The 14,604-nt window shown below is 53.3% G+C and overlaps 2 protein-coding genes across 2 annotated transcripts in view; both read right to left on the reverse strand.

Moving 5' to 3' along the window:
* QARS1 (glutaminyl-tRNA synthetase 1) overlaps positions 1-14,604 on the reverse strand; it is a 79,497-nt gene that overhangs the window by 30,003 nt on the left and 34,890 nt on the right. The window lies entirely within an intron of this gene.
* Positions 545-14,445, reverse strand: IMPDH2 (inosine monophosphate dehydrogenase 2). The gene is made up of 14 exons (XM_030228134.2): positions 14,295-14,445; positions 14,158-14,206; positions 13,961-14,062; positions 13,666-13,740; positions 13,003-13,209; positions 8,484-8,571; positions 7,706-7,905; positions 6,561-6,651; positions 5,767-5,862; positions 2,068-2,211; positions 1,747-1,891; positions 1,518-1,661; positions 1,057-1,140; positions 545-788 (listed from the first exon to the last, which is right to left on the reverse strand). The coding sequence occupies exons 1-14, from the start codon at positions 14,390-14,392 to the stop codon at positions 767-769; spliced, it is 1,545 nt and encodes a 514-aa protein (XP_030083994.1). The 5' UTR covers positions 14,393-14,445; the 3' UTR covers positions 545-766.

Here is a 14,604-nt window from a genome sequence, read left to right on the forward strand (position 1 = left end):
AGGGAAGGTTGCACTGCTCAGGCCAGCAGAAATGCAGACCAGCTCATTTATAAACTTGTGCTGCTCCCAGTGCATTGCCCACCTTCCAGCAAACAACTGCTCTGTTGGAGCCTGGGCAGGTAATCCACAGCAAACAGCCCAAAGGGGTGCAGTTACTGGGCTTGGAGGTGTGGCACCTACAAGAGTTAGGGGGAGAACACAGCAGCTGGACCAGGAATGGGGGCCTGCAGCATCCTGGCTGCTGCCATAGTTGGGTTTGGCAGCTGCCAGTAGGAAATAATGGCAGTGTAAAACCATTGGCTTTCTTACCCAGCAGTCCAGCCCTTGTCTTCTGCACTTAGGAAGGATTTTTAAAGAAGCCACAGTGTTGGCCACTCAGCCCTGTCTCAGGGCTCTCCTCTCCCTTTTGCCCTTCACGTGCACACAGTCCCTTCTGGGGTTATCAGGTGCCTCTGACAGTGTGGAAAGCAAGGGACAGAGCCAAGGACGGAGAGCAAGGGAGGTAAAGAAGGAAGAGGGGCTCAGGGCTGACACCAACTGCACATCTTTTCATTTTTTTATTGTAAAACATGGCCAACACGTGCAAGGCTCCAGCCCAGGCTCATGGCTCCTGGGTGGAAGGCGGGCCCTGCGGGTGGTCAGAAAGCAGCCAAGGGACAGCAGGAGCTCCAGGCAGCCCAGAATAATGGCACTTCTGCAGCAAGAGCAGCTCCCACGCAGAGCAGCGCAGGGCTGGGTGGCACAGGGACAGACACAGATCTCTCTCTCAGAAGAGGCGCTTCTCATACCTGCGAGGGAAGCAGCACCAGGGAGCCCCTTTACTGACCCACCTCACTCGGGGCAGGGACAAAGGTGCAGTATGGGATGGATCCTGCCAGCCCAGGGAGGGGGACGGCCCCAGCTCCCTGACAGGCCAGGGCTTGGCCTGGCTGTGGTGCCAGGACAAGCCAATAAATGGCACACCAAGCCAAGGGCATGGAAGCTGAGGTACAGGGTGGCTGTTCCTAGCCCCCAACATCCCTCCAGGGTGACAAGGATCCTGCCAGAAGCACTTACGAGTGGAGGCCGTGCACCCCTCCTTCAACCTGGGCAGACGTTGTCCTCTTCTCAAATTTCAGCTCTCCCGAGTACATCATGGCTCTGAGGGGGAAGGACACCTGTCACAAGCCAGGCAGAGTCCAGGGAAGACAATGCTCTGGCACATGCACAGCTGGAACATCTGGAATGAGGGTCACTGGTTCCTCCAGCTGTGGCCAAAATGGTCTTTGCTGTGTTCCCAAGAACCAGACTGGGTAATGTAATCCCAACATTTTGAGCCCAACCAGTTGAATACACCACAACAGACCATACTCCTGTGTCCCTGGGGCTGGCAGGTCCATTAGGCACTGCCCACTGGAAATGACGGAAGAGAGCTACAAATTATCCAGAACACACCACAGCTTGAGTACAGCTGCACAGGGACTCCAGACAGCAGCACCATGACCTAACCAGAGCACAGGCACAGGGGAAGCACTCACCGGACTTGGGTCAGGCTCTTGGCACCAATATCCTGGCAGGAATGCTGGATCCCAGCAATTAGGTATGGAATGAATTTATGGATAGAGCCCTTGTCTTGCACTGCACCGGAGACTCCCTGGGCCACTTTAATTTTGTCTGTCTCACTGCATGAAAGCACAAATCAAGGGTATTTGTGAAGCAGAGAAACTCCAAAAGCTTGATCTGCTGCCCCAAAGCACCGTCTCTGACCTGAAATACCGATTCTGGCTGCCCAAGTTCTTGTCCATGGCATCTAGGGAGCCCATGCCGCGGTATTTCTTCAGCCTGATGCCATCCGAGAAGAAGTACTCGCCTGGGGCCTCCGTGGTGGCGGCCAGGAGAGAGCCCATCATCACTGGCATAAGATATCACCACGAACAGCACATCAGTGGCAGTGGCTGCAAAATCCCTCAGGGTTCCTGGGCACAGCACTGGCTGCAGCCCCTGTGCCCCCAGCCGGTAAAGGCCCTGCTGCCCAGTGTGATGCCATATGGAAACACCTCCTGGGAGATTCCCTACAGTGGTGCTCACCTGTGGAGGCCCCCAGTGCCAGGGCCTTGGCGATGTGCCCAACCGTCTGGATGCCTCCGTCGGCGATGACGGGGACGCCGAACCTCCGGGCGTACTCGGACACCTTGTACACCGCCGTGGCCTGGGGACGGCCGCATGCCAGCACTGCGGGACACAGCACGCACAGCTCAGCCCCAGCCAGCGGCACATCCCCGTCCCAGCAGGCTCGCTCAGGCTTCCAGCACACACATGCTCCAGCACTCAGAATGCACAAATCCCTGGGTGCTCCTTCCCTAGGCTGAATCCAAGAGAAGCAGATGCCCGGGAGATGCCTGCTGAGACGTCCTCACAGCTCTTGGCTCCAAAAAGCTGTGAGTGACCTCGGGACTGGGGGCTTCGATTGGATGCCTGGGATCAGACGAGATTCGTGGCTCAATCCTTGTGCACAGCAGACATGTGGGGAGCTTGGGAAGGAAATAAAGCAAACTCCAAAAGCCCCTCTCCAAAGCACCCCTGGCATGTAGCCATGTCCCACTGCTGGCTCTCTCCTGGAGCTGCCAGACCCCTTGTTCATGTACCCAGCATCTGTACGATGTGTCTCCTGAATGGAAAGGCAGTTGGCTGGGAGAGAGCTCATATGCCTGTATATGCTATAGATATAAATATATCTATGCATACAGGTCTGCATATACACACAAACACACATGCAGCAGTGGAAAAGGAAAGAGGCAGAATGGTTTGGTAATAATTTATCTTCCTGCCCTGCAATGTAGCAAGGGTTCCATCAAGTTTAGCTGCTCCATGAGGAGAGAGTTATTAGCTTTGGATTTACTTGTTCTTCCCAGTCAGTAGCAGTTAAGCTTCCCGTTATGTGAGGAAAACCAGCACAAGGCAAGTCTTGTAACATGTTTGTCAGCCACAGGCATGCAAGAACACTGAGATAAGCTTCTCTCAGGGAGACGTCCCTTCCCCTTTCTTCAGTCATGGTTAGTCCCATAAACTGGGTAATATTAAGGCCATACAGTATTAGTACTTTAGAGTGTGAAATCCAGGTGTGATTCAGCCTGCAGGGCAGCAGTGCTGGCAGCATGTCCCTGGCAGAGGCCTGCAGGGGCCAGGAGGCTACAGTTTTCTCTACTCCCACCCAGCACTCAGCAGCAGCTGCTGAGGGAGGGCAGCCAGACTGCAGGCTGAGGTTGTGACAGAACTAAATTTAATCAGACCCTAGCATTCAGCTCAGGCTCAGCCAGCCAGGGAGAGGCTGCCAGCTTTATCATCAATGCCCTTAAAGAGATGGTCTTGCAGATCTGCACTGCTGAAGGCCACAGTGCAGCTGCAAAATGCTGCTGTGGAAGAGCTCTGTGGAGAGAAACACCCATTTCTGAAGGGTTTTGAGTCCAGGGTCTATGGGAGTGTGCCATAGACAGTGCAGGGCCTGCAGAAACCTCTCAAGCACAGAGACCAGCCCTTTTAAGGCACAGCTTGGCTCAGGGCCCCTGGGAGCATCGTGCCTCTCCGACTGTCCCAGTGCCCAGTGCCAGAGCCCAGTGCCAGAGCCCCGGAGCGCAGGCGTCCCAAGCATGGTTCTGAGCACACACACACACATCACACGGTCAGGGGAAGGGTTTGTCCCTTTTAGTGTATTGGCAAAGGGTGGCCCTACAAAATCATCTGCTAGAGAAAACCTTCCAGGATCTGCAAGAGTAAACCTCTCCCTTTGAGGTGTGTCAGAACTAGGAGAAAGGACAAAGCCTAAGGCTTGCCTTGCAGGGGCTGCTTCGTCAGAGCATCAGAGCAGAGAACACTGCACCCAGTGCCGGGCAGGCAGAAGGCCCTTCTCCACAAAGGACTTGGTGGGGAAAAGATAGAACACAGCTGCCAAGGTGGCCATGTGCAGTGAAGTCTCTCTGTAACTCAGGGGAGCCAGCTCCATGGGAAGGGAGCACAACTTGCCCAGAACTAGGGCTACATTTTGAGCACAACTGAGAACTGCTCAGGGATCACTTCCGAGTACTGGATCAGCAGGAGCATGCCTGGCTAGGGATCCAAGAGGTGCAGTCAGGCTCCTAACTGGAATTTGGAGTGGAGACAGGACAGGCCTGAGTTCCCTCAGCTTGGACAGTTCAGATTCTGCTTTATGAAATCAGAAAGGCTTCTCAGATTTAATTTCAGATTCAAAACCAGTATCCAAAGCCACAAAACCCCAAGTGCATCTACAGCTAAATTATTCTCAAACAAGCAGTAGGGCCATGTGCAGCCAAATCAGGGTCCTGCTTCAAGACACATAATTAGGGTTGGGAACAGGGCAAGTGACTTACTATAGGTGCCCGTGACAGTAGAAGGGCATTTGGGGCTGTGGGACTTTAGGTCTGGAGGGATCTTTGGAGCAGCTAAACAAAAACAAACACACACATTTTAGAGACAGAAGAACAGCAGCAGAACAAAGGACCCCAGAAATGACCTGCTACTGGGCAGAGCATACGGTGTGGGACAGAGCTGACTTTGCAGACCCTTCCTAGCCTGAGCCAAGCCAGACGCCAGATCCAAGGCAGCCAGGTCTGGCTGTGCACAGCACATGCTTGCCCTACCCCAGCAGCCACCCAGAGAGGTGACCCCTACCCCAAAAAGCCAGAGTTCTTTCCCTTAACAGCATCAAAAACGTAAGAAGCTGCAGGCAAGAGTTCTGCAACCGCATCTCCAGTGAAGCGCCACATTCTACCTCTGCTCTACAACTTCACCAAACCAGCACCCAACCCCATTCCCGGGGCAGCTGGAGGAACCAGGGACATTCACCACTCTGCAGATCAGAGCAGGCCTTTGCCTTGGAGCCAGGGTAGGACACGTGTGTCCTGGCTCTGCTCTGGCTATGAAAGTGTCAGCCCAAGGATACTACCTCCTCCTCAGAAAGATGACCTGAGACAGACTGCCCTGACTGGGAAACCCCTGCAGCCAGGCAAAGCAGGAACACAGCACAGGTCCAGGGCTGCTCACAGCTCCATGCTGGAAAGGGCAGAGCTAATGCAGCTCCTACAGCCAAGCAGCCGCTCACTTGCTGCCTCCTGTGGCACAGACCAAAGACCAAAGCAATCAGGGGCTGTGCTCGTGGACAGCAGCACCTTGCTGCACCATCACTCTGCACCCCACCTGAGGTTCAACACACAAGGACTGAGTCTGTCCTCAAGACAGACTTTCTTCAGGCCCTGGGGGATGCCCCTCTTGCCTTTTAGCTAAGGGTGGCACAGCCTCTGCCCCACACAGGCTCTGTTTAACTGCAGAGACAAAAGCAAGAAATCCCATTTTGGCCTGGAAACTGCAAAGGCATCGAGCCCAGATCAACAGTCAAGCATCACGCACACTGCTGCCAGAGGGAAAGGGAGCACAGACAGCCCAGTGCACTTCACCCATCAGCACTGGGGATCCAGTAAGCCCCTCTCCCTGCAGAGCTGCCTGCCAGCCCCATTCCACACAGAGCCAACAGCTCCCCTCAGGCAAAGCCACCATCTGCCACACCGGCTCTACTCAGTCTCAGTCAGTCCTGGGAAATGCCTTTGCTGCTGCTGCCACCCCAAAGGTTGGAAGTCCTGGACAAAGGGGGTGAAAGAGGTCTTCCTGATGGACACTGCCCTAAAAACGGGAGAATTCCATCCCAGCCATGCTGCTTTTCAGCAGGGAATTTCTAGTAAACACATGTCTTCAGCCTGAGGGGCTGATCTCTCTCACCTTCCTGTGTGATGCAGATGGAGCCACTGCCCATCCCGACCCTCAGGGCATCAACCCCGGCGTCAATGAGGTTCTTGGCCTGAGCCGCAGTCACCACTGTGGGGAGCAAAAACCGGTTTGAAAACAGACAAGCACATCTGCAAACAACACTTCTCTGCCCTGGAGGCTCCCTCACAGCTGCCAACATCCCTCTGCTGCCAACATCCCCCACCCTGGGCAATAGCCTGTGGCAGAGCCAGGTCCATCTGGGAGGAGCAGTGAGTTTCCGCTCCAGCTGCCACAGTGGGTGAGGTGACACTGCCCCTTTAGGCTATTCTGCAACACACTTCTACCCAAAGGCTGAGGCAGCAGAAGTCACGGCATGGTCCCAAACACTCTCTGGGCCACACGAGGTAGGGAGGGCAGAGTACAGGGTAACAGCAGCATCAAGTAAAGACAAGGACCACTGGGCTCTACTGTAGAGAGACAGGGAAAACTGCCACTAGATTTCCACATCAGGCAGTACTCGTTATTAAGCAATATTTTAAACTGGAGTGTAAATAAGCTAATGCATAATGTGCTATGGAGGATTGTAACATGCTGTGCTGCAGAAAAAAGGTTTCTAAGTATCTGCAGCAGTAAGGTACTGCCCTGTGTCTACAGTGGTCTTGCTCCATTCCACAAGTCACAGGAGACCATTTTAAACTCATAGAAATTTACAAAGATGACCATTTCATTCACATCCCTGCAGCTCCCTCTATGTCTAAGAAACAAATGTCATTTAAAGACAAGAAGAGTCTTTAACACATGCCTACCGTTTCCTCCAATAACTTGTAGGCTGGGATATTTCTCCTTAATGTATTTTATCATATTGATCTGGAAGATGGAATTCCCCTGAGAGGAATCCTGCAACAGAAAGAAAATCAGTTTCAACCAGAATTTCTGCAGATTACAAATGCAGCTTCAGAAGAGTTTCAGATTTTCACTCTGCTTGCTGGGGTCTATGCTAAGCTGAGTAATGGGCAAAATGACTCCCCAGATTGGGCATGGAACCCCAGGAGAAGCTGCTCCCAAGACAGGAATGTACTTCCCTGCACAAAGGAAGTACATTGCAAAGACTTCAGTAATATCCTTCAGGTTTAATCCTGTAGCTTCTACAGAAGGCAACAAGCAGAACATCTGTCTGTGGATAAGAACCATCTGGCTCTATCAGCAGGACACTGTCAGCCCTGTCTCAAACTACAGGTGAAATGGAGAATGTTCCTTGTGAAACCCAGGAGGGCTGGTGGGGGGATGTACCTCCCTACTGTGCAGCAGAGCAGCTCAAATACCAGATGTGGAGCACTGAGACTCAGTCCCTGCCAATCTCTGTGACCCAGTCAAATGATGCCTGTTAAACATTTCCCACTGCACAGCCATGCCCTCACAGCACAGCACACTCACAGTATCACAATCGATGAGAAACCCACGTGCAAATACAGGGAGGGACAACTGTGCCTGAAAGTTTACAGGCCAGAAAGGGAGACCAGCAGAGCAGCTCTGGGCTCACTGATCACTCCTGAACATCAGTAAGAGAGTAACAGAGTAACAAACACCAAAGGGACGAGATGAAGCTAGTAAGAAGCCCAATATTGAAAACGAGACAGGAACATCAGAGAGGCTGGTGGCAGAGTGGAAGAGGTATTTGTAGAAAATTCTGTATTAACTGACAGTGTTTCTCTTCACAGCCTTCAGGGCTTCAGTGCACCCTACAAACTCCTTCAGGTCACATAAATCTCCAGGGAAGAGGAATCCCTCCGATCTGAGGATTCTAACCTGAACAAGACTGAGAGGTCAACAAACTGCCATATTCTAACACAGAAAGGCCTGTGACAAAGACAGTGACGTTCATCCAGCCTGGGGACTCAGCCCCAGTGTTCCAGGCCGACACAATGCCCATGGGTGCCCCGTGGGTGCTCACCAGCACGACGGCGTCCACGCCAGCCTGCACCAGCAGGTCCAGCCGGTACTTGTCATCCTCATGGGTCCCAATAGCGGCACCGCAGAGCAGCTGCTTCTTGGAGTCCTTAGAAGCCAGAGGGTAGTCCCTGTTCTTCTTGAGATCAGTGCGGGCAATGATAGCCACCAGCTCGTCATCTTCATTAACAATTGGCAGCTTGCCTGGAAACAGACAGAAAGAACATCACTGCAGATTTCTGCGGGAGAGAGACATTAGCTCAGAGCAGTGCAGCAGACCAGGAGCAGCGGGCAGGCAAAAAGTGCTACAAGATGGAGACTCAGGTGTGTTACCAAATCTTGCTTAGCCATTGATGCCAGCAACTCTGGCTTGAGAAACAGAGAAAGGAGTTTGTAGGACTGGAGAAGGACTCAGTATTTTTACATCAACCACAGAAAACGTGTGCATTTTTTAATAATTAGATGCACAACACCCTATTAAAAGTCAAACTACTAAACCCTAAGAAGGAAGAACTCAGCACTGAAATGCGAAGGCTAGGCCAGAAAATCAAAGACATATGGCTGGACAGCCAAACACTGGGCTGCCAAGAATCCCACAACTCCAAACACATTTGAGATGAAGGCATGTGAACTCTGTACCCCAGCAGAGGGCAGTGGGCATTGTGTTCACCATTGTCTCCCACGTTTCACCCACACAGGGACTGTGTGCCCACATTCACCCACTGCTGCCCTGCCCCTGAGCTTCCACAGCCCTCCCTTGTGCCACAGACAGTCACAGGTACCTTTTTTACTCCTTTGCAGAATTTCATTTGCTTCTTTCAACATTACGCCAGCTGGGGCCACAACAAGATCCTCCCGCTTTGTCATAATCTAGTGGGTGGGAGAAGATAAAGAGTCACAAGAACTCCTTCACACTGATCTGAAAATACCAAACCCCACCGCCCACATGAAATGCTCCCCAGTGGCCGTGCAGGAGTGCTCCACAAAGAGCCCACAGCACAGCAACACGCCTCCAGAAACACACAGGAAAAGCCTCCAGTGTGCTGTCCCCACGCGGGCACTGGCATCAGGCCCCAAGCCTATTAGTGCACTGAAAACAGAAGATGGCAGAAAGCCTCAGGAAGACAAGTGAAAGCACCTGGAAACAAGGGACAACTCTCAGATGACCCTTATTTGGGAAATCACTCTAACAGCTCTCCCTTTCATTGGAGCACATGCAAATAAGGGCTGGAGACACCTTGGGAGTCTCATGCTGTTCTGGCAGAAATGGTGCCCTCAATCTTGTTTTCAGGCAGCATCTCCAGTGCACAGGCCCTGGAAGGGCTCTGCCCAGAATAGCACACTGCTGCTGCTGGTAAGGTCAGTGGGGCAAAGGAGTTGCATCAATCCAAATATGCTCACCCACACTCACTCTGACAAACAAGCACCAAAACATGCTGGGAAGCAAAGGGCAGTGCTGGACGGTGGGGAACATCTGACTGGTATCACAACAGTGGTCACCCACTGGGAGAGCAGCTGAGAGAGATCATGAAATCTCCATCCTTGGAGATTTAGACACAGCCCCACAAAACCTCCTCCAGCTCAATGTGCCTTGAGCAGGTGGCTTGATAAGAGACCTCTAAGTCCCTTTCCAACCACAGCATTCTGTGATCATTAAGTCCCCATGAAAGGTTATTTGAGAAGGCTGGGCAAAGCTAAAAGGGAACATTCTCTAACCCTTCGGGAAGGTAGGTCAGTTGCATACAAAGAAGGAACATTTTAGTTATTTATACCATAAGAAGAGACATTTGGCATTGGAAAGAGGCTGACCATGCCTGTATCTACCAAAAATGCTGTGACAGAACCCTCATCTCAAGAGAAGCCTGAGGCATCACAGACATATCACAGAACCACTAGGTTAGAAGAGACCTTCAGGATAATTGAGTCCAACCCATGCCCTAATACCTCAATTAAATCATGGCACTGAGTACCACATCCAGTTTTTTTTTAAACACATCCAGAGATGGTGACTCCACCACCTCCCCAGGCAGGCCATTCCAGTACTTTATCACTCTTTCTGTAAAAAACTTCTTCCTAATATCCAACCTATATTTCCCTTGGCGCACCTTAAGACTGTGTCCTATGGTTGTCAGTTGCTGCCTGGAGAAAGAGACCAACCCCACTTGACTACAGCCACCTTTCAGGGAGCTGTAGAGAGTGATAAGATCACATCTGAGTCTCCTTTTCTCCAGGCTGAGCACCCCCAGCTCCCTCAGTGGATCCTCAGAGGGCTTGTGTTCCCAGCCCCTCTCCAGCCTCATTGCCTCCTCTGGACATGCTCGAGCGTCCCAACATCCTTCCCAAATGGAGGGGCCAGAACCGGACACAGCACTCCAGGTGTGACCTCACCAGTGCCCAGTGCAGGGGAAGGGTGACCTCCCTGCTCCTGCTGGCCACACTGTTCCTGATACAGGCCAGGATGGCCTTCTTGGCCAGCAGGGCACACTGCTGGCTCATGTTCAGCCAGCTGTCACCAGTACCCTCAGGTCCCCTTCTGCCTGGGCACTGTCCAGCCACATCGTCCCCACCCCATTGAATTGCAGGGGGTTATTGTGACCAAAATGCAGGACTCTGCACTTGGACTTATTAAACTTCATCCTATTGGACTCTGCCCATCCATCCAACTGTTCCAGGTCTCTCTGCAGAGCCCTCCTGCCTTCCAACAGATAGACACACACTCCCAGCTCAGTGTCGTCCGCAAATTTACCAATGAAAGACTCAATCCCCTCATCCATGTCAACAATAAAAATATTAAACAGAACTGGCTCCAGCACAGAGTCCTGAGGGACACCACTGGTGCCTGACTGCCAGCTGGATGCAGCCCCGTTCACCACCACTCTCTGGGCCCTGCCATCCAGCCAGTTCTGAAACAAGCACAGAGTGCTCCTGTCCCAGCCCTGGGCTGCAGCTTTTCCAGGAGTGTGCTGTGAGACACAGTGCCAAATGCCTTGCTGGAGTCCAAACAGACACATCCACAGCCTTTCCTGCATCCACCAGGAGGGTCACCTGGTCATAAAAGGAGACCAGGTTGGTCAAACATGACCTAACCCTCCTAAACCCCTGCTGGCTGGGTCTGATACCCTGGCCATCCTGTAAGTTCTGTGCGGTGACACTCAATATAAACTGTTTCATTACCTTACTGGGTACTGAGGTCAGGCAAACTGGCCTAAAATTACCAGGATCCTCCTTCCTACCCTTTTTGTAAATGGGTGTCACATTGGGCAGCTTCCAGTCACCTGGAGCCTCAGCAGTGAGCCAGGACTGCTGGTAAATGATGGAGAGCGGCTTGGCAAGCTCATCTGCCAGATGCCTCATCACCCTAGGGTGGATCCCATCTGGTCCCATAGATTTATGAACATCCAATCAGCTCAGCAGTTCTCTGACTGCCTCCTCCTGGATCACAGGGGCCCATTCTGCTCCCTGACACCATCTACCAACCCAAGAGGACAGCTGTCCTGGGGACAAGGCGTCTTCCCACTAAAGACTGAGGTGAAGAAGGCGTTAAGCACTTCCACCTTCTCCTCATCTACAGTTACTGAGTTCCCTCACTCATCCAGCAGAAAACAACTTTGGTCTTACCCCTCCTTTTGCCATTGATATATTTGTAAAAATATTTTTTATTATCCTTTACAAAAGTTACCAAATTAAGTTCGAACTGAGCTTTGGCCTCCCAAATTTTTTTCCTACATGCCTTAACAACCCCCTTAAATACTTCCTGACAGACCTGACCCTCCTTCCAAAGATGATACCTTCTCTTTTTATTCCTAAATTCCTTCAAAACAGTGTTGCCCATCCAGGCTGAACGCTTGCCTCATCAACTCATCTTTCGTCATACAGGAAGAGTCTGGCTCCTGAGCCCTCAAGATTTCTGGACACCTTTGATTTTAAGGGCTGCTTCCCAAGGAACTCTCTGAATAAGTCTCCTAAAGAAGCCAAAGTCTGCCTTCTGGAAGTCCAATATAAAAGTCCTATTGATGTTCCTCCTCATTTCACCAAGTATTGAGAACTCTATAATTTCATGGTCACTCTGCCCCAAGCAGGCTCAAATCAGCGCATCTCCCACCAGCCCATCTCTAGTTGCAAACAACAGATCTAACATAGTCCCTCCCCTGGCGGGCTCAGTCACCAGCTGTGACAAAAACTTCTCCTCCACACACTCCAAAAACCTCCTGGACTGCCTCTTTCCTGCTGTATTAAGCTCCCAGCAGATGTCTGGTAGGCTAAAATCACCTACAAGAACAAGGGCTGTTGACACTTCCTAAGCCTGTGGGATTCATGCGCTTCCCATGGGGATCTTTGTGTTTAAGTGGATGGCAATGAACAGCTCAGTAAAGGGACTGCTGGACTGCAGGTGGAGAGAAGATTGAGGAAACCATTTGTTCCCCTGGCCTTGCCTGGTGACAGGGACAAGCACCACACATTGACAGTACAAAGTTTCCTGCTCTGCAGTGCTGAATGACCCAAAGAAAGTATGAGGAAAGATCCTTATCTGGCTCCTGTGAATGGGCAGCATTGCTTCAAAGGGCCATATGCACTTTTATAACCTACTCCTGGTTTAACGCTCTTGTATCAGTATTAATAGCCAATTCCAAACCAAACAGGGATCAGCATGTGACACCACGTTTGGTCAGCAAGAGCTAAAAATATTTGTGAGCCAAGAGGAAAGCATGGCCAAGAGGCACTGGTGGTGTAACCTGACAACACCGCAGATCTCCAGTTACACGGCTTGTGTAACTGGAATCACAGAACGTTCTCCTGCATGTGGGGAGTCAGACAGCAAAGCATTATGAAGGCCAGACTGCCAGACTGCAAGTTCGGGGGTTATTTGAAAGAGCAAGTAATCCAGACGATGCATAGAGGGAAAGGCAGCCCAGAAAAGGAAACTCAGCACTTGGAGGGTTTGCTGGGCAGAGCATATCTGCTACAAAGCTGGCAGTGCCAGCATGTGGGACTACAGCAGCAGCCACAAACACCAGCAATTAACTAGTGAAGCAGGGGTGAGGTTCCACAGCACCGAAAGATAATCCTCATGATTTGCAGAAACTGCATGGTCTGCACTGCAGGAGTCGCTCAGAGAGTGCAAACGAGCAAGACACTCTCCCCCTGGAAATACACTCACAGACATATCTGCAGAGCTAAGCTGGAGCTGCTCCCTCCCACTGGCAGAACACCCTCACAGCCACACACTCACCCTTATCCTTATCACAGCCACATGGCTTCCTGCCATAGTGTTCACACCCCTCAGGTGTGAGCACTTCTCACCTCACCGAGGGGCAGGTCATGCTCTGACTCTTTCAGGAAATCAATATCTCTGGACGAGATGATCCCAACCAGCTTGCCCCCCATCTTCCCATTGTCCGTGATGGGAATCCCACAAAATCCATGACGAGCTTTTGCTTCAAACACATCTCGCACTCGGTCATTGGGGCTCAGCACCACGGGGTCTGTGATGAATCCTTGCTCGTATTTCTGAAAGGAAGCAGATCCAGCAGCCAGGCTGAGTGGCACTGCCAGGTCAGACAGGAGCGAGGCACGTGCCTGCAGATTACTGCAGCCACTCACACAGGTCTGCCATCACCCAGCCTAGCCACATGCTCACCAACAGGACAACTCTCAAACCAGCAACAAGGCTCACCCAAATAACGTTAACATCAAAAAGCCTCCAGGCTAACCTTCTCCCTGAAACGGTGGGGAATATTCCCACACCAGGAAGACTCAAGTCCCAAGCTGACCACAGACAGTGCCTGGCACAAAACAAGAGGGCTGTGCCTGCAAACCCTGGCAGCACTACAGCTCTGAAACACGAAGATCGGGCACACGTCAGCAATCTCCTCACACAGCTCATTCAGCGATGCCAGACCCGCTCCCACCTCCACAGAGCACCCTGTGCCAGCACGATTTGGTGCTGACGTTACAACCACTCACCTTCACCTTCCGCACTTCGTTGGCCTGGAACTCCGGGGTGCAGTTGTGGTGGATGAACCCAATTCCTCCGGTCAGCTGGGGACACAAAGGCGGCTGTGAGACACCGCAGACACTGCCCGGCACTGCACCAGCCGGCTGCAGCAGCGGGGCCGGCACCGATGGAGCTCCGGGCCCGGCCTCGCCCCGAGGCGCTGCGGGACCCCGGGACAGCCACGCGAGCGCCTCAGGCAGCATTTCCTGCCCCGCCAGCCCGGTGAGAGCGGCACAGGGGACCCGCCCGTGGGGCCGCACTCACCGCCATGGCAATGGCCATGCTGGCCTCGGTGACTGTGTCCATGGGCGAGGAGACCAGCGGCGTCTTCAGGGTGATTCTCTTGGTCAGAGCCGAGGTCAGGTCCTGGCGGGGAGGCAGGCGGCGGCGGCGGGTGAGAGGCGGCACCGGCGCAACCCCCGGCCCGCTCCCCGGCCCGCTCCCCCGCCCCGGCCACTCACCACCTGGTCCGCCGTGAAGTCGATGTACCCCGGGAGGATAAGGAAATCGCTGCGGGGTAACGAGGGGAGACGCGTCAGCGACCGCAGCAGCCCCGCGCCCCAGGTCCCGGTCCCACCCCCGTGCCGGCCGCACTCACTTGTAGGTGAGCCCATCGCCGCAGCTGAAGAGCTGCTGAGCTGTCAGCCCGTCGTCGGGCACGTAGCCGGTGCCGCCGCTGATCAGGTAGTCCGCCATGGCCCCGCCGCGTGCCCGCCCCGCCACACCGAGCGCACGCGCGCCCCGACGGCCGCCGGGAGGGACCCGCTGTGCCCGCCCCGCCACGGCGTGGACAGAGCGCCTCCGGGAGGGGCCGGCGCCCACAGCGCCCCCAGGCGCCATGGAGGGCCGAGGAGCGGAGCACGGCCGCGGCCCTCGCCCTGCGCCGCTGCGCCAGGCGGCAGCGGGCA

The sequence above is a fragment of the Serinus canaria genome, chromosome 12 (assembly GCF_022539315.1).
Source record: "Serinus canaria isolate serCan28SL12 chromosome 12, serCan2020, whole genome shotgun sequence".
Classification (NCBI taxonomy): Eukaryota; Metazoa; Chordata; class Aves; order Passeriformes; family Fringillidae; genus Serinus; species Serinus canaria.